This window comes from Rhinopithecus bieti, unplaced genomic scaffold (genome assembly GCF_001698545.2).
Source record: "Rhinopithecus bieti isolate Rb0 unplaced genomic scaffold, ASM169854v2 scaffold_51734, whole genome shotgun sequence".
In the NCBI taxonomy this organism is placed as follows: Eukaryota; Metazoa; Chordata; class Mammalia; order Primates; family Cercopithecidae; genus Rhinopithecus; species Rhinopithecus bieti.
Window position 1 is genome coordinate 361,154 of NW_016820683.1, and position 23,370 is coordinate 384,523.

The 23,370-nt window shown below is 54.2% G+C and overlaps 1 protein-coding gene across 1 annotated transcript in view; it reads left to right on the top strand.

Moving 5' to 3' along the window:
• Positions 1–21,843, top strand: part of TAB1 (TGF-beta activated kinase 1 (MAP3K7) binding protein 1) — a 38,315-nt gene extending 16,472 nt beyond the window's left edge. The window contains exons 2-11 of the mRNA XM_017859848.1: positions 1,849–1,985; positions 2,365–2,518; positions 3,658–3,744; positions 4,273–4,411; positions 5,289–5,402; positions 6,097–6,208; positions 8,165–8,309; positions 13,239–13,461; positions 14,565–14,727; positions 16,574–21,843. Coding sequence (XP_017715337.1) covers positions 1,849–1,985; positions 2,365–2,518; positions 3,658–3,744; positions 4,273–4,411; positions 5,289–5,402; positions 6,097–6,208; positions 8,165–8,309; positions 13,239–13,461; positions 14,565–14,727; positions 16,574–16,781 — 1,482 coding nt within the window. The 3' untranslated portion in view covers positions 16,782–21,843. The remainder of the gene's footprint in view (positions 1–1,848; positions 1,986–2,364; positions 2,519–3,657; positions 3,745–4,272; positions 4,412–5,288; positions 5,403–6,096; positions 6,209–8,164; positions 8,310–13,238; positions 13,462–14,564; positions 14,728–16,573) is intronic.
• The last annotated feature ends 1,527 nt before the right edge of the window (positions 21,844–23,370 follow it).

Here is a 23,370-nt window from a genome sequence, read left to right on the forward strand (position 1 = left end):
CGCCCAGGCTGGAGTGCAGTGGCCGGATCTCAGCTCACTGCAAGCTCCGCCTCCCGGGTTCACGCCATTCTCCTGTCTCAGCCTCCCGAGTAGCTGGGACTACAGGCGCCCGCCTCGTCGCCCGGCTAGTTTTTTGTATTTTTTAGTAGAGACGGGGTTTCACCGTATTAGCCAGGATGGTCTCGATCTCCTGACCTCATGATCCGCCTGTCTCGGCCTCCCAAAGTGCTGGGATTACAGGCTTGAGCCACCGCGCCCGGCCCTTTTTTTCCTTTCTTTTGAGACAGAATCTCACTCTTGTCACCCAGGCTAGAGTGCAGTGGCATGATCTCGGTTCACTGCAACCTCCGACTCCTGGGTTCAAGCGATTCTCCTGCCTCAGTCTCCCCAGTAGCTGGGATTACAGGCTTGCACTGCCACGCCTGGCTAATTGTTGTGTGTTTTTAAAAAAGACAGAGATGGGGTTTCACCAGGTTGGCCATGCTGGTCTCGAATTTCTGACATCAAATGGTCTGCCCACCTCAGCCTCCCAAAGTGCTGGGATTACAGGCGTGAGCCACTGCACCCAGCCAATACAAATTTTATTTTCCTTGAAATTGGACTGTGGTTCTCCCAGTTATTCCAGGTTGCTCTAGTTCTGCACGGTGGTCCTAGGAGTGACCTTGTGAACAAGGTGCAGTTCTCAGGTAGGAGGCCAGATTTGTGGCAAGCTTTCCGGGAGAGGCAGGGAATCGCACCTGGGCCTTGCGTCAAAGTTGTTCCTGGGGCTTAAAAAATACGGATGCTCAGGAGGTACCCTAGGGAGATTTGGGAAATTCAGAAATTGTGTTTGGGCCGGGGCTGGGGCCAGGGCCTGGACCGCTGTGTGAGTGTGTTTAAAGCTCTGCAGTGACTATGCTGAACAGCCTGGTTTGAGATCCTATGGGGTGGAATGGGCGTTGTAGACAGGTAGGGGTGCTGGGCCCAGGGTGCCGTTGGGGTATGTGAGAGGGCCATCAGCCAATCCTGGGGAGGGTCATCCTGAAGGAAGACCTCTTGAGGTGTTGACTCCTGAGCCAGAGAGTCCCGAAGGACCCGGGGAATTGCTAGGGAAGAAGAAGGGAGGTGTTCATGTGGAGGCAAAGAGCAGAGGATGGACAGGGCTGCAGGCATTCAGGACTGGGAGGGAAGGATGTGGCAGGGGAGATGGGAGAGGACTCTGGGGGTGGCATGAGGATGTCTTATAAACTAGCTCATAAACTGACTTAAAAGCCAGTCTCAGTTACTCTCCCTGGCGCTTGGAGGTCCCAGTGCCAGAAGAGTGACTGAGACTAGCTTATAAGTTGGAGTTTCTCCAGGCTGGGTCTTAGGTCACCTGAAAGCATCACCCATGGGGAGTGGCTTGTGCTGCAGATGTCCTGGGCCCTGCCCAGATCAGTCATTCTGAGGGTGGGGCCTGCAGCCTGCAGTGTTGGTAACCAGTGCTCAAGGGATTCCTTTCTGCTGTGCTTTTGGAGCCAGTGCAGTAAGAGGTGGGGTCCCCAGAGTTTCCTGCCAAGGGTCTGCGACATTGTGTGTTTTACTAGGTTTCATAACAGCTCACTCCTGGAGGCCATTGCTGTGCCTGACATTTGGGAATGCTGGAGTCTTTCAGTTTTCCTGGGGAACCAGTTTGTAGATTAGCCATAAACACAGCAAACCCTTCTGCAGGTGTCTGTTCATACAAACATTATTGTTTTTCAGAAGGAAGTGGAACCCTCTGTGTAGGGCTGCGGGCCTGCTAGTTTTTTGTTGCAGAAGGAGTAGGTGAAGTGGGGTCTACCCTGCAGACGCGGTGGCACCTCACGGCTTCCTGGTGTCCTTCCCCAGGAGCAGCAGCCAAGCTGGACAGATGACCTGCCACTCTGCCACCTCTCTGGGGTTGGCTCAGCCTCCAACCGCAGCTACTCTGCTGATGGCAAGGGCACTGAGAGCCACCCGCCAGAGGACAGCTGGCTAAAGTTCAGGTGTGTGCGCCAGCGTTTCTGTGTTGGGCCCAGGGAGCTGGTTGGTTTGCAAGCCAGGAAAGACACCGACCTCGCAGCTTTCTCGTGTGGGCTGGCCGGTGACATGTGGCCAGTGAGAGGCGGCCTCTGCTGCTGTCCGTTACACTGCTGGCCTTCAGACCAGCCTAGGGCCTGCTCTGAGGGGGTAGCATGAGCATGGGGAGGAGGGTATCCCAGAAGATCATAGCCAGAGTGAAATGATGGCCAAAGCAGGGGACCCAAGAGGGCCCCTGAAGCTGCAGCTGCTGTAGCTTTAGCCTCCCCCAATTCCCTTCCCTTTCTCCCTCCACCTCCATGAGACCCTGGCCTCAGGCCTCCCTCTGCCCTCTCCCTCTTCCAGGAGTGAGAACAACTGCTTCCTGTATGGGGTCTTCAACGGCTACGATGGCAACCGGGTGACCAACTTTGTGGCCCAGCGGCTGTCCGCAGAGCTCCTACTGGGCCAGCTGAATGCCGAGCATGCCGAGGCCGATGTGCGGCGCGTGCTGCTGCAGGTAATGGTGCCGGGGCTGGCAGTGACCCAGCCACATCATGTCCCTTACCCCAGGGCTTGGGCCCTGCACTGCTAGCATGTTGCCAGGGTTGGTGTGAAGATCCCCCTGGCACCTTCACCCCGGTGGAGGAACAGCTCCCAGCAAAGGCGCCCCCCCCCCGCCACCCAACAGGAGTCCAGGACCAGCCAGTGAGCAGCAGGGCCTTCAATGGCTAGCAGGGGAGGTACTGCTGGAGATGGGGGCATTTAGGGATGTGAGCTTGGAGAGAGGTGTGAGGTGGGAACAGGGCAAGGCCTGGTAGAAATGGGATCATTTAGAGCTACCCCTTTCTTTCCTATGTGGTCAGGTGCTCAGCCTCCAGGTGCAGGAGGCATCCCTGGGCGTTCAGGAAAGACCTTGCCTCCCGCTTCTGAGGGGCTGCTGCCCTCGTTGTCTGGTTCCACCTTTCTGCTTGTGCTGTTGGGAGCTTTCCTCCCGGCATCTCCTTTCAGGAGCATGTTTCAGGCCCATTTTAGATGAGAGGATGGGCTTCTGTTCCCGGAGAACAGTGGTGCCAGCCTTTTCCTGCCCTTCGCAGCCTCAGGCTCCATTGCCAGTGATTCTCAGCAGATCTCACACCAGGGAGAAGGTGTCAGTGTCACTAGTGTCCTGGGGCCAGCAGGGTTTGACAGAAGGCTCCCAGGAAGAAGTTGTAGTAATCATATGAGCTGTCATAGGCCTGGCAGTTTCTCTGAGCAGGTGCCTTGCTGAGTGCCAGGGTGGACTGTCTTACCTCACCCCGGAACAACACTTAACCTCCATTGTGTGAGAGTGAGGGGGCCAGAGGTCACACCAGCCGGGCCTATGCCAAGCTTTTGCTCTTAGCTTCCGCACTGTCTCCTGCCCCAGCCCTCTGCAGTGCCACCTCTGCAAGGCGCACACCCCTGTGGGGCTGAAGGCCTTTGTCAAAGACAGTGATCTCCAGGAAGCAGCTGGTGCCTTGCAGTGCTGGGCCAGAGGCAGGACTGACACGTGGAATGCCCCATCACACGAGGACCTGCAGTGAATACAGCAAACCTGTTGCTATTATGAATAGAGGGCATTTTAGCACCAGTGACGGTGTTTTGAACCAGCCTTTGCCCTGTCCTGTGTCCCTCTAGGCCTTCGATGTGGTAGAGAGGAGCTTCCTGGAGTCCATTGATGATGCCTTGGCTGAGAAGGCAAGCCTCCAGTCGCAATTGCCAGAGGTAATTTCCCCAGCTGACACCCGGGGAGTCAAGTCCAGGCCCAGCTTTGCAGGGAGCGTGGACTCATCTACTTTGTCTTAACATTACTGGGCCAGAGCAGCAGGAGTTAGGGAGGGAGCAATTCCTGATGGGGGACCCTGGTGGGCGGCCACAGGTGAGGGACCTCACTGCCCTGCTGTGGGCAGCTACACGCTAAAGCTCTACAGTGGCTGGGCAGTGGTGGGCATGAGAAAGGGCTTTTCCCAGTGGTTCAACCTGAATGGGTCCCCACTCTTGTCACCCACCTGCTCACATTGCCCACTGCCACCTGGAGCGCTGACCTCCATGCTGTGAGTTAGGTCATCTCCGGCTTTCCTGGAAGAACCTCGCCCTGGAACTGCAGCACAGGCTTCATCCTGGCTGTGCCGTGGACCATCTGTCTGTCTGTCCTCCGGGCCCTCGGATCTTTGCTCTTAAGAACAGAGAGGGAGAGGCTGGGAGGATGGTCCAGAGTTCCGTCCCGCCCTGACCCTCTGCTGACGGTTGTAGGGGGTGCCTCAGCACCAGCTGCCTCCTCAGTATCAGAAGATCCTTGAGAGACTCAAGACGCTGGAGAGGGAAATTTCAGGAGGGGCCATGGCCGTTGTGGCGGTCCTTCTCAACAATAAGCTCTATGTCGCCAATGTTGGTGAGCCCCCTCCCGTCCCAGGGCAGGGAGGGTTGGGGAGAGGTCAGTCACAGGGGCTGGTGCGTTATTTGACAATCTGCTTTCCAGAGACTTCACGCACTTTAAAGCCAGGGTCTCCTGAGACCATCTGGGTATGTCCCTCTCCACAGTGATGCCTCAGTCCCAGCTGGAAGGGAGAAGGGACGGGATGGGAGGCAGGTGTCCTGGCCTTTAGTCCCTATTCTGCTTCTTAACTCGTTCTGGGCGAGTCGGGGCCACTGCTTCTGGACGAGGTTACCTGGCCATGACAAACCAACCAGCATTCGCATGAACAGCTGTGAGATGGGGCTAGGTGACAGGGGCATTGGGGTTTGTGAGAAGCCAGGCATGTAGGTGCAGGTTACAGTAGAAAGAACTCTGTGGAGACCCCTCTGATGATACTGCCTTTTTTTTTAATACTCTCGTGGAAAATTTTCCACAATATAGAACAATAGAGTGACTGATATTTAATGAACATTCATGTGCCCATCCCCAACCCCAGCAGTTATCAACTGTGGCCAGCCTTCTTTTACCTGTGGCCTTTTGTCCCCACGTTCGCTGTTTTGAAGCAAACACCAGACACTGTCATGTGTTCTGTAAATATTTCAGTCTGTATCTCTAGAGAAGAGTTCTGTTTTGTAAGATCATAATCCTGTGATTACTCTGAAAAAGTTAAACCCAATTCCTTCGTATCATCAACGGTCCCTAACTGGTGACTCACCTCGTTGGTCTGAGCCTGTTTTGCCCATTTCAGGTATTTCCATGTGTGAGATGCCTGCCTTTTCCCTCTCTGCCTTCCCAGTATGTCCTATTTCTCTCTCTGCTTGGTCTTTGCTTAGCTGTTCACATTCTGCCACAGGTACAAACCGTGCACTTTTATGCAAATCAACAGTGGATGGGTTGCAGGTGACACAGCTGAACGTGGACCACACCACAGAGAACGAGGATGAGCTCTTCCGCCTTTCGCAGCTGGGTAAGTGGGGAGAATACCTGACCAAGGGGTGAGTGGGAGCGGAAGCTGATCCCTGTGGGCTCACCCTTCACCTGCCTTTGGTAGAGAGGCATGTGGTAGAGGGGCTGTGACCTTGGGCTCCCTAGCCAGTCTGCCTGGGGTTCAATCCCAGCTCTGCTGCTTACTGGTTGGTGATTGGAACTTACTTAAGTTTTCTGTGCCTCCATTCCCCCCCACTCCGTGTAATAAGGATAATAGTAACCTGCCCCGGGATGCTAGGAGGATTCAGAGTTAGTGCATGTGAAACTCTTCCTGGAGTGCCTGGCACACAGGAGGCATTTACTGTTATTGATGAAGACTGAAAGAGGCCAAAGAAGTCCAGCGAGCCCAGCTGCTGCCAAGCTGCTCCTTCCCTTCCCAGTGAGCTCCAGGCAGATGTGGGACACACGGGATGGTCAGGGAGATGGCAGGCAAGCTGCTCCATGCTGGGTGGTGCCTGGAGGAGGGGCTCTGAGTGAGGCATGTTGTGATGGGCGTGGGGACTGAGGACACCAGGGGCTCTGGGTCAGCTGCTCTCCCAAGCGTCCTGGTGTTGTCTTCATTTCCTATTCAGTGGGTCCTTATTGCCTTCTTCCCATGGCTGTGTCTCTGTCCCCTTCTTTGTGTTCCTCTTTGTGAACAAGGAGCAGGATTATGGCATTGTTTCCCTCCGTAGGCTTGGACGCCGGGAAGATCAAGCAGGTGGGGATCATCTGTGGGCAGGAGAGCACCCGGCGGATCGGGGATTACAAGGTCAAATATGGCTACACGGACATTGACCTTCTCAGGTAGGTGCCAGCCCAGCTGTCCCTTGTGCTTGAAAGAACAGAAGGTACTAGGAAGGCCAAGATGGGAGGATTGATTGTGCCAGGAGGTCGAGGCTACAGTGAGCTATGATCATGCCACTGCACTCCAGCCTGGGCAATAGAGCAAGACCCTGTCTCAAAAAAAAAAGGTCCAGAAGGCCTGGGGCAGATGCAGACCATAGACCCCAGTGACAGACGTACAGTCAAGGTAGTTCAGAGCCCAAGCAAACTCTTCTTCCTCCCAGAGAGGTTGGTTTGGGGCAGGTTAGACCCAGCAGGCCAGGAGTTGGGTACTGTAGAGATAAGGGGTGGAGTTGAGGAGCTGGGGCAAAGCTGAGGCAACTAGTGCCACAAGGGAGGCAGGCGAAGCCAGCGTTGGCGTGGGATGGACAGACCAGGCCTGTTGGTCCGTGCTGCCCATGGCTGCAGCAGAGGTGTGAGATGAATTGTGTATTTCCCTCTGAGGACACTCTGGGTGTCATCCCAGTGCTCATGGCAGCACAATGGGCAGTCATGATCATGAGGCCGAGCCCGTGCAGAGCTCTGGGCGTAACTTCTTTTATGTATTTCCTGCTCAGACCCCCTGAGGCAGTCACTGCCATCATCCTAGAGGCATTTTCATAAGAGGAAGCTGAGGCATGGAGATACCAGACAGCCCACCCTGGTCATAGGGTTGAACTCAGGCAGCCTGAATTTGGAATATGTGTCCTTAACCACCCGGTAACCTGTATGTGAAGTGTTGGTTGGGGAGATAGGCACGTCCGCCCAGAGTTCCCATCGGCAGAGGCCAGGCCTCATGGCCTAGAAAGTGCATGTTAGAACTCCTTGCCCTCATGCAGTCTAGGCAATTGAGTTTCGAATGTTTGTCCCTAATTTGTGGGGTCCTGTTTCCTTTATTGGAAAGTACATCCATTGTATAAAACATTTCAGACAGTGCTGGGGTCTGTACAGGGAAAGGAAGTCTTCCTACCCCAAGCTCTAGGACTCGCTGCCTCGCCAGAGGCTGCTTGTTTCTTGTGTATCCTGCTCCAAAATCTGGCCACATGCACGTATACACACACGGTGTCTCTGTGTGTATGCGCGCGCGTGTGTGTGTGATGGGGGCCAAGGACCCGGCATCCTTTTCAGAACATCCAGGTGCTCATGTGTCCTGCCTCTCCCAGGTGCTGGTGTGTCCTGCCCATCCCTCTTTTCCTTTTTTTTAAACCCTAGGGTATAATTGACATACACAAAGCTGTGCATATTTCATGCATACAACTTGATGAGTTTGGAGATACGTTTACACACCCCTCACTGCTATCGTTAAAGGTGCCCATCTCTTCATTCTACTCCCCTGCAGTTAGGCTGGTGTCATTCTGTGTAATGACAGCTCTCAGGACCCAGCCTTGGTTGATGGGCCCTCAGGAAGTCCTTAGACTCCGCTCTTCTGGATGGTGTTGCCAGCACCTCCTCATGTGCTTACTTCCATGTGCACACACGTGTGCTGGCATGTAATGACTCTGACCCCAGTCACTGAAGGATCCCTGTACACATGGAGAGTATCTCCGGTCTCAGCCACCTGTTTTGGAAAAGCCCAAATGATAGCAAGAGGCATGGGCTCCCAGGGATAACGCCTCCCTCTTGCTGTCCCACGCCCTGCCCTGCCACCACCAGGCCCTGTGAACAGGATGTATGGAACAGGCCAGAGTCGGGCATTCGACCTTTGCCATCCTGACCTCAGCTGCCTGCCAGTTTTTATGGCCCTCCAAGCTTTAGTTTAGCAGCTGCTATAAGAAGATGGGTCTATTTTTCTGACCTTCTCTTTCTCTCTTTCTTTTCCTCTTGTCAGGTTGTGTGTTTTATTTTACATTCTGGGCGTAGATTCCTTCCCTCAGCAGAATCAGCATCCACCTGGGTGCTGTTCCAAGCAAAGCTCTTCCTTCCACTCTCTCCCCATAGTGCCGCCAAGTCCAAACCAATCATCGCAGAGCCAGAAATCCACGGGGCACAGCCACTGGATGGGGTGACAGGCTTCCTGGTGCTGATGTCAGAGGGGCTCTACAAGGCCCTAGAGGCAGCCCATGGGCCTGGGCAGGCCAACCAGGTGAGTTGGGTCCAGCCAAGCCCACAGCTGGCGAGCGTGGCTGGCCTGCACGGCAATGTGCTCGAGCTTTCTAGAGCTGTGATTCTCAGAGGCCGTCACCAGACATCCCTGGGTTCAAAGCTGGGGAAGGAGAATCCCAGAGCTCTAAAACACCCATCCCACCCAAAACTTGACTTATTTTAGGCTTGAAGCAGTATTAGTCCTCAGAGCCTGAGCAAGGCCTGAAGGGACGAGGGGGAGATGGATGTGAATTGCCATGGGCACAACGTAATGTTGTGATTACTGTGGGACGGCCAGGAAGGGGCCAGGGCCAGGAAGAGAGCACAGAAAGAGATGTGGCCTGCTGCACAGAGCTGTGGCTGCAGAGTCCCTCCCACACCTATCACTTCCTGCCAAGGGCCTGGCGGCTTTACTGCCCTCCTTGAGTGGCAGACAATTTACAGTTTGCTTCTCATTTCTTTTTTGTTTGTTTGTTTTTTGAGACAAGAGTCTCACTCTGTCACCCAGGCTGGAGTACAGTGGCATGATCTTGGCTCACTGCAATCTCTGCCTCCCGGGTTCAAGCAATTCTCTGCCTCAGCCTCCCAAGTAGCTGGGATTACAGGCGTCTGCCACCACGCCCGGCTAATTTTGTTTTGTTTTGTTTTGAGACGGAGTCTTGCTCTGTCGCCCAGGCTGGAGTGCAGTGGTGCAATCTCAGCTCACTGTAAGCTCCACCTCCTGAGTTCATGCCATTCTCTTGCCTCAGCCTCCCGAGTAGCTGGGACTACAGGCGCCCGCCACCACGCCTGGCCAATTTTTTTGTATTTTTAGTAGAGATGGAGTTTCACCACGTTAGCCAGGATGGTCTCGATCTCCGCACCTCATGATCCACCCACCTCAGCCTCCCGAAGTGCTGGGATTACAGATGTGAGCCACTACGCCTGGCCAATTTTTGTATTTTTAGTAGAAATGGTTTCACCATGTTGGCCAGGCTGGTCTCAAACTCCTGACCTCATGATCCACCCACCTTGGCTTCTCAAAGTGCTGGGATTACAGGCATGAGCCACTACACCCGGCAGTTCACTTCTCATTTCTACGGTGGGGATGGTAACATCTACCTTTGTGAGATCGCAGTGAGGTTAGGCGTGGTAAACATAGGCCCTCAGCTGGGGGGCTGCGTATTTTTCTTACACCTTGGAGTCACCAAAGTGTGACTTCAAGACAGTCATGTTAGGGATGATCTCAAAGGAAAATTACCTTTCCCTGACCTCCTTGGGTTGCTGACTGGCTAAGATAAGTTCAGTTTGTGTTCCTCCTCCTGTCTGTGATTCTTGTAGGAAGATAACCTTATCTGCTTTGACTTTTTTTTTTTTTTTTTTTTTTAAGACTCGCACTGTCACTCAGACTCGTGTAGTGGCGTGATCACGGCTCACTGCACCCTCAACCTTCTGAGTTGAACCGATCCTCCAGCCTTAGCCTCCTGAGTAGCTGGATCTATAGGTGTGTGCCACCACACCTGGCTAATTTTGGTTGTTGTTTGTTTTGTTTTGTTTTGTTTTTTTGGTAGAGACAGGGTCTCACTGTATTGCCCAACTTAATCTCAAACTCCTGGTCTCAAGCGATCCTCCTACCTTGGCCTCCCAAGATGCTGGGGTTATAGGCATGAGCCACTGTGCCCAGCCTGCTTTGTCCTTTTTAATTAAAAGTCATGTATTGACCAGGCGCAGTGGCTCGTGCCTGTAATCCTAGCACTTTGGGAAGCCGAGGCAGGCGGATCACTTGAGGTCAGGAGTTCGAGACCAGCCTGGCCAACATGGTGAAACCCCATCTCTACTAAAAATACAAAAATTAGCCGGACATGGTGGCAGGCGCCTGTAATCCCAGCTACTTGGGAGACTGAGGCAGGAGAATCGCTTGAACCTGGGAGGCAGAGGTAGCAGTGAGCCGAGATTGTGCTATTGCACTCCAGCCTGGGCAAGAGAGCAAGACTCGTTCTCAATCAATCAATCAATATCATGAGGAAAAAGTCTTCTTTAAAATGTGTAAATTTTTATTTCAATAGCTTTTGAGGTACCAGCGTTTTTTGTTATAGGGATGAGTTATGTAGTGGTGAATTCTGAGGTTTTAGTGCACCAGTTATTCAAGTAATGTACACTGTAACTAATGTATGGTGTTTTATGCCTAGCACCCCTACCACCCTCCCGCCTTGAGTCTCTAAAGTTCCATTATATCACTCCGTATGCCTGTGCATACTCATCATTTAGCTCCCACTTATAAGTGAGAACATACAGTTTGTGGTTTTCCACTCCTGTGTTACTTAGAATAATGGCCTTCATCTCCATCCAAGTTCCTGCAAAAGACATTCTTTCTTTCCTTTTACTGGCTGAATAGTATTCCATAGTTTATAAATACATTTTCTTTATCTGCTTATTAGTCAGTGGCCACTTAGGCTGGTTCCACATCTTTGCAATTGTGAATTCTGCTGCTGTAAACATATGTGTGCAAGTATCTTTTTCATATAATGACTTATTTTCCTTTGGGTAGATGCCTAGTAGTGGATTGCTGGATTGAATGCAGATTTACTTCGAAAAAGTCTCAAGTGCCTTACTATCCCCGGTCCCTGTGTTCTGATTTCTCTTTTTTTTTTTTTTTGAGATGGAGTCTTGCTGTGTTGGCCAAGCCGGAGTGCAGTGGTGCAATCTCGGCTCACTGTAACCTCCGCCTCTTGGGTTCAAGTGATTCTCCTGCCTCAGCCTCCTGAGTAGCTGGGACTACAGGCATGCGCCACCACCACACCAGGCTAATTTTTGTATTTTTGGTAGAGATGGGGTTTTGCCATGTTGGCCAGGCTGGTCTTGAACTCCTAACCTCAGATGATCCACCTGCCTCGGCCTCCCAATGTCCTGGGATTACAGGTGTTAGCCACCACACCCAGCCTGTGTTCTAATTTCTTCACCTGTTATATAAGCTTACCATTCCTTCCAGTAGCCTTATAACATAGAGGGACAGGGGCTTACTTCCACGTAGAATAGAGAATTTGGGGTTCATAGAGTTCAGGGTCTTGCCGGAGGTGATGTTGCTGCTTAGTGATGAAACTGAGCCCACCAGGACCAGGTACAGGCCATTTCCTATTACCTGCCCCTGCCCTCCTACCCCCGCCCAAAAGAAACTTTACGATGGTGCGAAAGTGATACATACTCAGTGGGAACCGTGCTCCAATACCCCTACAACCATTCTGTTTTTCACTGTTAATACAGTACTCAATAAATTACATGAGATTTGGCTGGGTGTGGTGGCTCACGCCTGTAATCCCAGCACTTTGGGAGGCTGAGGCGGGCAGATCACTTTAGGTCAGGAGTTTGAGACCAGCCTGGCCAACATGGTGAAACTCCATCTCTACTAAAAATACAACAACAACAACAACAAAATTATCTGGTGCATAGTGACACACACCTGTAATCCCAGCTACTCAGGAGGTTGAGGCGGGAGAATTGTTTGAACCTGGGAGACAGAACTTGCCGTGAGCCAAGATCATACCACTGCACTCCAGCCTGGGCAACAGAGTGAGACTCTGTCTCAAAAAACAAACAAACAAAAAAATTACATGAGATTCAATGTTTTCTTATATATTAATAAAATAGACTTTGTACTAGATGATTTTGCCCAGCCGTAGGCTAATAGAAGTGTTCTAAGCACATTTTAAGGTAGGCTAGGCTAAGTGATGATGTTCAGTAGATTAGGTGCATTAACTGCTTTTTCGACTTACGATATTTTGTTTCTTTTTCTTTTTTTTTTTTTTTTTTGAGACAGTCTTGCTCTGTTGGCCAGGCTAGAGTGCAGTGTCACAGTCTCAGCTCACTGCAACCTCCATCTTCCGGGCTCAAGCAATTCTCCTGCCTCAGCCTCCCAAGTAGCTGGGATTACAGGCATGTGCCACCATGCCTGGCTAATTTTTGTATTTTTAGTAGAGACCAGGTTTCACCGTGTTGGCCAGGCTGGTCTCGATCTCGACCTCAGGTAATCTGCCCACCTCAGCCTCCCAAAGTGCTGGGATTACAGGTGTGAGTCACTGCGCCTGGTCAACTTATGATACTTTCAACTTACAGTGGGTTTGTCAGGACATAGCCCCATCCTAAATTGAGGAACATCTGTATAGTGGACAGGGACTTCTCTTAGGTCACGGACCCTGTTTTCATTCTGTATCCCCAGTTCCTGACAAAATCCTAGCATGTATAACATCGCCTACAACAAGTTTGTTCCAGGAAAGAGTTTTTTAAAAAATGACACTTGCTTCCTGGGTTTTTTTTTTTTTTTTTTTTTTTTGAGATGAAGTCTCGCTCTTGTCCCCCAGGCTGGAGTGCAAATGGCGCTGTCTTGGCTCACTGCAACCTCCGCCTCCTGGGTTCAAGTGTTTCTCCTGCCTCAGCCTCCCAAGTAGCTGGGATTGCAGGCACCTACCACCACACCCAGCTAATTTTGTATTTTGGATTTTGGTAGAGATGGGATTTCACCGTGTTGACCAGGCTGGTCTCGAACTCCTGACCTCAGGCGATCTGCCTGCCTTGGCCTCCCAAAGTGCTGGGATTACAGGCGTGAGCCACCGTGCCTGGCAGGTACTGGGCTTTTTAGTGGCTGGCAGAGTGCTCTCAGAGCATTGTTAGTTAATCCTCATATTCACCCAGTGAGATGGATGTTCTCCCCATCCTAGAGGTGTGCACCCAACAGTCAGAGCAATCACAAGGGCACACACTTCCTAATGGGAAAGTTCCAGAAGGATTATCCTGAATACCTTGAAAGGCTCAGATTTCAAACTTGGCTGGCAGGCACTTCCTTCACCTGCTGCGCTATTGACCGCTAAATCTCCTGATTTTAGGTTCTGAGATTATGGCCCACGCCCCCCAGGCCACACCGTGTTCCTTACCAGGTTCTTCCTCCCCACTCCCCCAGGAAATTGCTGCAATGATTGACACTGAGTTTGCCAAGCAGACCTCCCTGGACGCAGTGGCCCAGGCCGTGGTGGACCGGGTAAAGCGCATCCACAGCGACACCTTCGCCAGCGGTGGGGAGCGTGCCAGGTTCTGCCCCCGGCATGAGGACATGACCCTGCTGGTGAGGAACTTTGGCTACCCACTGGGTGAAATGAGCCAGCCCACACCGAGCCCGGCCCCAGGTACGTGTGCTGTACAGACAGGCAGTGCCTGGGGATGCCATCTGGGGGCCAGAGGTGGGTGCAGAGCCCCCGAGGCTGCTTGAAATGGAGATGGAGTCAGGGGGCCTGGCTCTCAGTGGCTCTAATTCAGGTTCTCTGACTTTCAGCCTCTCTGAGCTGCATGTTGATTTTTGCTTTTTTGTCTGTAAAATGAGGTTAATACCACCTGTCCCGGCAACCTCCCAGAACCTGAGTGCACCAGCAAGCAATTCACAGAGCCCTGAAGCCACATAGTAGAGATGATGGCCACCACTGATTGAGTGCCTACCGTGTGCCAGGCGCACAGCCTGCATTATTCCTTTCAGTCCTCATGGGCAACCCTAAAGACAGGTGGTACCCCTGTTTTCCAGAGGGGGAAACCGAGGCTGAAGAATGAAGTGACCTGGAAGAGATGAGGCATGTGGACAAATGGTCAGGCCCCAGGGCCTGTCTGTCCCTGGGCTGCACTGGAGCAGGGCAGGGAGAAGGATGTTTTGCTTTCTACCTATGTCATTCTTCAAGTTCTCAGGAAAAGAGGCGGCTGCTTTCTCCCGTGCTCCCCGCAGTGCTGCTCAGCACTAAGACCTTCGGTTCCCGAGGGCTGCATTTCTTTTTCTTTGTTTTAAACAAGCAAACCTTAGATAAAGCTCAGGCATCCACAGACAGATTTGTTCTCCCATGGACACCAGGGTTATTGAAGTTTCTTTGGCCGTTGTTATTGCAACCATATTTTTATTGGGTCAGCCTCAACTGGGAGCAAACTTATCCTCTGGATTAAAGCATCCGTGGGAAGCCAGGCAGTAACCCTTTCCTTGAGGCAACTCGAGCACCAGCAGGCTTTATTGCTGGCTTTACTGCTACAGGGAGTTCTCAGTCCAGCCTGGAAGAGTCTCTGCCAAGGGACACTCCTCCTGAGCTGTCCCAAGGGGCAGGGGGCCGCTCTGGGCTTGAGGAGCCAGGCATGGCCGACACTTACACTCAGCCCTCAGGCACCACCCCATCAGGCCATGGGAGCAGCTTTGCCCCTGTTAACCTGGGTTTCTCCTCAGCCGCTGCCTGAGGCCCCCACTCTCTTCCTCCCAAAGCTGCAGGGGGACGAGTGTACCCTGTGTCTGTGCCATACTCCAGTGCCCAGAGCACCAGCAAGACCAGCGTGACCCTCTCCCTTGTCATGCCCTCCCAGGGCCAGATGGTCAACGGGGCTCACAGCGCTTCCACCCTGGATGAAGCCACCCCGACCCTCACCAAGTAAGTCCCTCCCCCACTTAGCCACCCCTAGCCCTATCCCCCCATGGGTGTCCTGTGGCACCAGGACAGAAATGACCATGGGGCCAAGGCTTGTGGATAAGATGCCCTGGGGTCTGGAAGTCCCCAGCTCCGTGCCTGGTGAGGGAAGTCTCCCTAGAAACTGAGGCAGGTGGGGTTTTCGGTCAGGTGGCTGATGGTCCCAGCCTACTTCTCGTATTTTCTTGTGGGCCGGTCTGCTAGTTTCAGTCAGTGGAAGGTTCTCTTTTCATTCCCCACCTGGGTGTGATGTGGGGTGGCTTCCTGTGATATGGGGTGACTTCCCGTGGTGTCCTTGCTTGGGGACATTGTCTGGCCTGTACTGGCTTGTCAGAGCCCGTGCTTTCTGGCTAATGTGCCTGATTTTAGCTTTGAAGTGAGTTCTGTGGTTTCTGGGCAGGGGGCGAGGTAGAGACAGCAGCCTGAGGGGTATGCAGCTAGGCCCCGTCCAGCCGCAGACCCGTCCAGCCGCAGACCCGACTGAGTACACCCCACCCCCTTCACTTCCGTAGAATATGCACCCCCCACACCAGGGGACCCGGATCTGGTTTCCACATTCCAGCCCTGCATGGAATGATAGAGATGCCATACCCAGCCCACTCTGAGGATGGAGTGCGCAGGATGTGGCCAATTAGAAAGGCCCTGGAGGGGGTGGGTGGCCTGTTTACCTCTGCCTCATCAGGGGGCCTTCCTTTCCCTCTGCCTCTGAGTCGTGGATGCTGCGACTACTGCCACGGGGCTAGAAAGGCCTGCCAGACCAAGCAAGCTCCGTGGGCTTCCTGAGTGCAGTAGGGGTGGCCTCTCCAGCACCCCTGCCGGGCTGCTTGGAGGAGTCCTCCAGCTGTGTCCACAAAGCAGAGTGGGACTGCTGTGGCCCTAGACAAGGCGGGACAGCCCGCCCTCCTCCGCTGCCTATGTTCCTCACTCCCTTCAGCGTCTGAGCCGAGGCCATGGGCCAGCCCTCTGCTGGTGCTGGGCAGCGCTAACAGGCAGTTCCAGTTGTGACACAAGGTGGGTGCCTGTCCCCACCCAGCTGATGAGAAGAGAGTGAAGGGGAGGGCGAAGGAAGGTTTTCTAGAAGAAGACACCTTGCCCGCCCTGCTGAGTAGGGCCTGGGTTGGGATGGGTTTAGAGAGATGGTCATGGACAGTCGGTGGCTCAGCTGCACCCGGGGAACTTCCTGTGATGGCGGGAGTGCTCGCGTGGGTGCTGTCCCGTCACAGCGTCTCCAGCCACTTGTGGCTATTAGACACTTGAACCGAGTGTTCCATTTTCTTTTGCTTTTTTTTTGAGACAGAGTTTCACTCTTGTTGCCCAGGCTGGAGTGCAATGGCAAAATCTTGGCCCACTGCAACCTCTGCCTCCCAGGTTCAAGCAATTCTCCTGCCTCAGCCTCCCGAGTAGCTGGGATTAGAGGTGCGCACCACCATGCCCAGCTAAATTTTTTTGTATTTTTAGTAGAGATGGGGTTTCACCATGTTGGCCAGGCTGGCCTCAAACTCCTAACCTCAGGTGATCCACCCGCCTTGGCCTCCCAAAGTGCTGGGATTACAGGCATGAGCCACTGCGCGCGGCCCCATTTTCTTTACCTTTAGTTCATTTAAGTAGCCACGTGCAGCTGGTGCTTCAAAATTTGACTTTTTATTTCTTCCTAAGAGCATCTGCCTGGGCCAGCTCTTATGGTCACCTCTGCCAGAAAGACCTGTGACCCAAGGGGCTGGTAGAGGCAGGGGCCATTCTATCCCCACACTGCCCCAGCCCCCTTGACCTGACTGCTACCTGATTGACTCCCTCCCCTGTTGTCCCGCAGCCAAAGCCCGACCTTAACCCTGCAGTCCACCAACACGCACACGCAGAGCAGCAGCTCCAGCTCCGACGGGGGCCTCTTCCGCTCCCGGCCCGCCCACTCGCTCCCGCCTGGCGAGGATGGCCGTGTTGAGCCCTACGTGGACTTTGCTGAGTTTTATCGCCTCTGGAGCGTGGACCATGGCGAGCAGAACGTGGTGACGGCACCATAGGGCAGCCGGGGAATGCAGCCCAAGCAGGGCCTGGCGTGGGGCAGGACAGGGTCCAGCCTTTTCCTAACATCTGCCTGTGCCACAGCGGCCAGCAGGCACCTCGTCCTCAGCCCGCAGCAGACTCTATCCCATGGCTCTCCGGGCAATAGAGGGTGTGAGTGCAACCTGGACCTGTGGTTCACACCTTGTTACCACACAGGAAGCTGAAGGCCACTTCCTCGCAGGTGGCCTCAGCCAGGACCATCGCCCTTTCTCAGAGCGGAGAGCCAGGTATAGAAGCTGCAGCAGTCCTGCAAGCCGCCCGAGCCTCCCCAGCAGCCTCCTGCAGAGCAGGAAGAGGCGCCCTGTGAACCCTGAGTGTTGCAGGCCCAGTAGACCCTGCTGTCCCAAGCCCACCCCTCCTCCCACCATCACCTCCCTCACCTCGGGACAGTAGCCTCCCGCTTCTCCGGCCTCTCGGCCCTGTGCTCCTACATCCAGAGTGGAACCCAGGCTGGTGCCCACGTCTGTCCCTGGTCCCCATCCCTGGTCCTGCTTTGGTTGTGTCATCTGTGGTAAACATTCGGGAGGACCAGGGCAGCATCCGGGACCTGGGATGGCCACAGAAGGGGCAGGCCAGGTGGAAAGGAGCCAGGGGGAAGTGGTCTAAGAGACCTGGAGCTGCCAGAGGAGGGCAGCCTGGGCCTCCCCAGAGCCGGGCATGCGGGAGAGGTGAGGACTGACCCTGGCAGACTGAGGCGGGGGCTGCTCTTGTCAGGCCTGAGCCAGGGTGAGCCAGTGTCGCCTTGCGTTTTCCTTCTGGTGCTGCGAAGACCATAGGCTGGCAGGCGGCTGAGATGAACTATCTTTACCACTGATGAGGGTCCTCTACCGGCTGAGGGTAGCAAGCAGGGGTTGTGAGTCAGGCTGGGGGACTCGTTTGAAAGAAAGAAGAGTGGAAAATGGTTCCAGGAGGGAAGAGGTTCTTTGAGACACACTACCCTGGGAGGCACAGAAGGGTTGGGCCAGCCTGGCCCTGGGCCAGAGTTAAGACTATTTCACACAGGTTCTCTGCCTTCAGTGGGGAGGGGGTGCCACCAGGGCTGTCGGCCAGGATTGCCACTCCTGTTTCAGAGGAAGAAGCAGGCCAAGAGAATTGCACCTTGGCCAAGCCACACATTCAGTGGGGCAGCCAGAGCTCAGACCTGAGCCATTTAGTCAGTATCCAGGGACCCCTGGATTCTCCACGCCCTCCCCAGCTCCCAGTCTCCCTGCCCGCCATGTCCCAGACCAGCCCACCAGCAACTGGCCACTGTTGCACAGCTTCCAGGGTGCTTGGTCTCTGCAAAGTCAAAGGCCTGACAGCTCTGTGACCCAGGAATCCATTTTCCTACGGCAGAGCAGGGCCTGGTGTGGAACCAGGGAGCTGCGGGAATCCACAGCAGAAATGGAAGAAAAACAGGTCTCAGCCCAGGATCCTCACTCACTCCCCCACCCCCCACTTTGAAGCCATCTCTGTTCTGCAGGTGAGAGGATTTGAAGTCAGTCACAAAGGCTTGGGAACAAAAGGAATTCTCTTCCAAGAATGCCTCTGTGGTGCTGTTTGGTCTCTAGAAACAGGGTCACTTTTTTAATGCAGTAAAGAAGTAATAAATGGTGGCATTACACATTGTGATATTAATAGTGCTGTTGCTCATGTTTCCTGTAACTCGCAGCGGCCCTGGGAGGTGGACGCCTCCCCTCTTCACTGCCCTGGAGGTTCAAGAACTCCGCTCACCAGGCTGCTAAGTGGCAGGGCTGGGATTTGAACCCAGGTCTTCTGGCTGCATTCCACGCTGCCACCTCCACAGCCCAGGGGAAACATGGCTTGCCTGTTACCTCCCGGGCCCACTCTCAGGCCCAGATGTGTTCATGCACATCTGGAGGGGGTGACAGGGTTTTCCCTGCTGCAGGCCAAGCCCTCTGGCCCATGACCAGTGGTAGGGCTGTGGTGCCAATTCCACTCTTGCTGAGAGGGAGCCTAGGGTCTTGGGTTGTGAGTGGGGCTGTAGCCACCCAGTGCTCAGGTCACCAGGGCGAGGCCTTGCCCTCTTTGCCGGCTAGTTTGCTTTATTGGGTTTTGCTTTGGGGAAGGATCTTCTATAAATACCAGTCCATAGAGCACTTCATCCCGCTTTCTGGGACTTAAGAACTCATCCCTCTAAGAAGAGCCTCTGCAACAGAAACCGAAAGAGTGCATCTGCCTAGGAACAAAGCCACGCTCTGTCTGGTGCGGTCAGAGGGTCCCGGATGTCCCCCTGCTCCGCTCTGCTGGGCAGGGACTGTGCCTGCAGAGCTTCCTTCCAGGATCTGTCCTTCTCAGCCTCCGCAGCCGAGCCGCCAGGGGTCCTGAGGACCACTATGGTCCCTGAACACTCCTGGAGCTGTGGTGTCAGCCCTGCCACCCGAGAGAGACATGGTGAATAACTGAGGCACAGACAGGTTCAAGCACAGTCCTGGTCACAAGTGGCCACCATGCAACTCTAGGCCCCAGGCCTCTCCCAGCACCTGCTCTGCCCTAAGTGTGTGGGGCCAGGTGCTGCACTGCTGGCTTTGTGTCCCCTGTCCCTAGCCTTGGTGTTATTTACTGCGCTTGAACCTGTCTCCTGGAGGGAAACGAAGGTGAGAGGGACGCTGTTTCAGCCAAGAGGGGAAGCTCAGGAGTGGATTTGAGGACTTAAGGGGCCAGGAGTCAAGGTAAGAAAAGCGAACAGCACAGCCAGGCAGAGCTGTGCAGCCCTGGGCCAGAGTCACTACCACCATCCGTATCCCCATGTGGCATCTGACACAAGGTGGGCCAACATGGCCCTCTCCAGCCTGTCTGCCTCCTGTAGCCTCCATGGGGAAAGCACTGAGGTAGGATCAGATGGAACCAGAGAAACCCATCCCCCACCCACTGCCCCTCTCGTTCCTTAAAGACATCAGTCTTGGCCGGGCGCCGTGGCTCACGCCTGTAATCCCAGCACTTTGGGAGGCTGAGGCAGGCGGATCATGAGGTCAGGAGATCGAGACTATCCTGGCTAACACGGTGAAACCCCGTCTCTACTAAAAATATAAAAAATTAGCCAGGCATGGCGGCAGGCACCTGTAGTCCCAGCTACTCCGGAGGCTGAGGCAGGAGAATAGCGTAAACCCAGGAGGTGGAGCTCGCAGTGAGCCAAGATAGTGCCACTGCACTCCAGAGCCTGGGCAACAGAGCGAGATTCCATCTCAAAAAAAAAAAGACATCAGTCTCTCCCAAAACCCAGCTAGGTCCCTGGCTCCACGGAGGTCCTAGCCCTCAGAAATCGCGTTGTCCCAGGACAGGGGCAGGTGGGCTGAGGGCTGGGGGCGCCGCAGCACCTGTGAGCCATCTTCACTAGGAGTTACACCATCCTGGTCTGGTCCTCTCATTCTCTCATGAGCCGGGAGCTGGCGGCAGAGCCGGGAGCAGAGCTTCAGAGCAGGCTCCCCATGATTCCCATGTCGGGGTGTTTCTGCCATTGGCAGTGGGGGCAGCAGGGCCTGTCTGGAGCGACTCCAGGCTGCTCAGACATCAAAGGGAAAAGCACCCAATTGTGCTGTTTGTGGGGCTAGTTCCTTCTTGTCCTTCAGGTCTTAGCACAGATGCCCCCTCTGGAGAGAGCCCTTCCCTGACCCCCCACCCCGCCACCCACTGCCCGTCTCCCTGTTGTTTCCTCGTAGGACACTCTCTGCCTTTATGCGTGTCTCCTCTCGCCTGCACCATGGGAGCAAGGGCTTTCTGTCTGTTATTCCACTAGGTCCCAGTCAGGCACGCAGCAGCCTCTCTCACAGGCATGGCATGAGTCAGGGAGGAAGGGACAGAACGAATGGTTGTGTGACCTTGGGCAGTTACTTCGGCTGGTTTTTCATGTACAAAATGAGGCAGTGACCCACTTAGACTGCTGAACACATCGAGTGGCCATAGCTGTGAGAAGTGAGATCTGCCCTTGCCCTACTGATGGAGAGTCAGGGACAGGTGATAAGGGCGTTAGCTGAGATGTCCACCCATCCGCCACATGCCTGTGGGCACTCTTGTGCCATGAGGGCTTGGTCTGGACCCTGGTGGAAGCAGGTACTGAGTCGGCGCTACCTGCAGCCTCATCAGAGCCTAGCTCTTGGGCAGCGGGCGTGGTTCTGGCCTCTTCACAGCCGAAGCGAAGACAGAGGCTATGGGCCAAGCTCCTGAAATTTCCGTCGACAAGGGCATCTTTCATGAGTCTCCTTCTGGGCCCCCCGTTTTGGAACCAAACAAGGATGCAGATCTCTGCCAATCCCGATGAGCTCGCATGAGCACAGGCTCTGTTCCCACGCAGAGGTGATGTCAGCCCCGAGCAGAGACAGGCACTTGGCATTCCACGAGCCTGGGCGGCCGCATCAGGGACAGACACAGTGTCTGACAGCCGGCTTTGAGAAGTATTGACACCAGTTCACAGACTCCATTCCTGCCTTCAGAGATCCCCAGAAAGGTGAAAGGACCCCAGGTTGTGTGACCAGTCACCTGATCCAGCCCCTTCTTGTCCTGGTTCTCCCATCACAGAGGGGCCAGGGCAGGGCAGGTGTGGGCCTGAGAGCCCATGGCTGGTTTCCACATGCGCCATGATTAAGCTCCTGCACTCGGCATTTCAGCAAAGCCATCTTGTGCTGACACCAGAACCTTCTGTGGGTCCAGCCTCCTACCTCTGGGCACCTGCTGTGTGGGAGTCACTCCCTTCCCCCAGACCTGGATGCTCCTCCAGGCATCCCAGTAGCTCAGGGCCGGCCCCTGGGATGTGTCTAAGAACATGAGTGGACAAATAGACTGACTGCCCAGAGCAGGGCTTCCGGGACTTCATTGCAGGATATGTCGTCACCCTACAGAAAACTACCCCCACCCTGGGACACCCCGAGTTTTGGGGTTTGTAAGAAATTACATGTCTCATTTATTTTGAACAGGTGAATTTTGCAGTCAAATTCTTGTGTTCCATTTGAGTACAAAAATAGCATTATCTTTTCAAAAGTAACATTTTGAAATTATTCATTAAGTAAATTGAGGCTTCAGGAAGAGCCGTGTCAATCCTGAAGGTTTATAGACCCACGCTTCATAGGAAACCCCAGCAGGTCCCCGGCTGCGGGACCCAGGTGATCCTAATGAAACTCTCCACTGCTCAGGGCCAGGTGCCCTGCTGGGAGCTTGCAAAGCCTTCACTCCCGCAGCCCTCACCCAGCCCCTGAAGGGCAGATATTTGTGTCTGAAGGTTCGCTGGGTCCTACTGCTGGCACCCATTTTACAGATGTGGAAAAGCAAGCACAGACCAGTTAAGGAGCTTGGGCAGAGTGACTGGGAGACAGTTTAGCTCCGTATCAGAAAGGCCTTTCTAAGCGTGCGTGCCGTCGCATGTAGGCGGCTCCCTGTGGGTGTTGAGGGCACTGCACACACTGGGCACCACATGGGCTGGGGAGCCTGGCTCTACAGCCAGTCCTTTGGCCATGAAGAGGGGGTGGCAGTGAAGATACAGAGTCCTTAGCTTCACTGTAGAGTCACAAATCCGGGCTTCCAGAGGGAGGCCAGCCAATCTGGAACCTAAGAAAACCCACATGCTGCTGCAGGGGCTTGATGGTAGGTGGGGCTGACAGCCTCCTTCTGGCCTGCCCCCAAGACCACGTGACCGTCCCTGACCTGGTGTTTCTGTAAGTCCCACCTCCCAGGTGCCCCTGGGCGACCTTGGCCCATAAATCTCTCTGATCCCCATCTCATCTTCAAATGAAGGTTTACAGCTCAGCTTTAAAAAAAAAAAAAAAACTTGTGGGTTCTGGCTGGGCACGGTGGCTCACGCCTGTAAGTCCCAGCATTTTGGGAGGCCAAGGCAGGTGGATCACCTGAGGTCAGGAGTTCGAGACCAGCCTGGCCAACGTGGTAAAATCCCATCTCTACTAAAAATACAAAAAAGTATCCAGGCGTTGTGGTGCATGCCTGTAGTCCCAGCTACTCAGGAGGCTGAGGCAGGAGAATCACGTGCACCCTGGAGGCAGAGTTTGCAGTGAGTCGAGATTGTGCCACTGTACTCCAGCCTGGGCAACAGAGCGAGACTACGTATCGGGAAAAAAAAGAGTTCTGACTATGTTCCAGGCATGTAGCTGACATGTAATCTCATGTAACCTGGCAAAGAGTTGGTATCCATTCTCCTGTTATGGAGATGAGGAAACCAGGCCTCAGAGAGGTTTAACAAGTTGCCCAAGATCACACAGGAGCAAAGATTTAAACTCTGGACTTTTCTCTTTGTGCCAGGAAGTTTCCTCCTGATTTTCAGAGACCCTTCCAGGCCTGAAAACAGATTGGACAGCCATCCCTCTGTCCCAATTAAACCTGCTGGGCAGCCTGACCCCAGGGTAGGAAGGAAATGCTCACACCACAGGACCCTCTGGAAGCTGAGATCATCCTGGGGATTTGTCACCTGATCTGACTTGTGCACTGGGATCTGCTCACACCAGGCCAGGCCCCACTCCCCCCTGGGACTGGGTAGACCCCCCTCCCTCATGCCTCTGTGTCCACTGAGGTTTCCCTCACCTAGAATGACCCATCCTTCAGGAC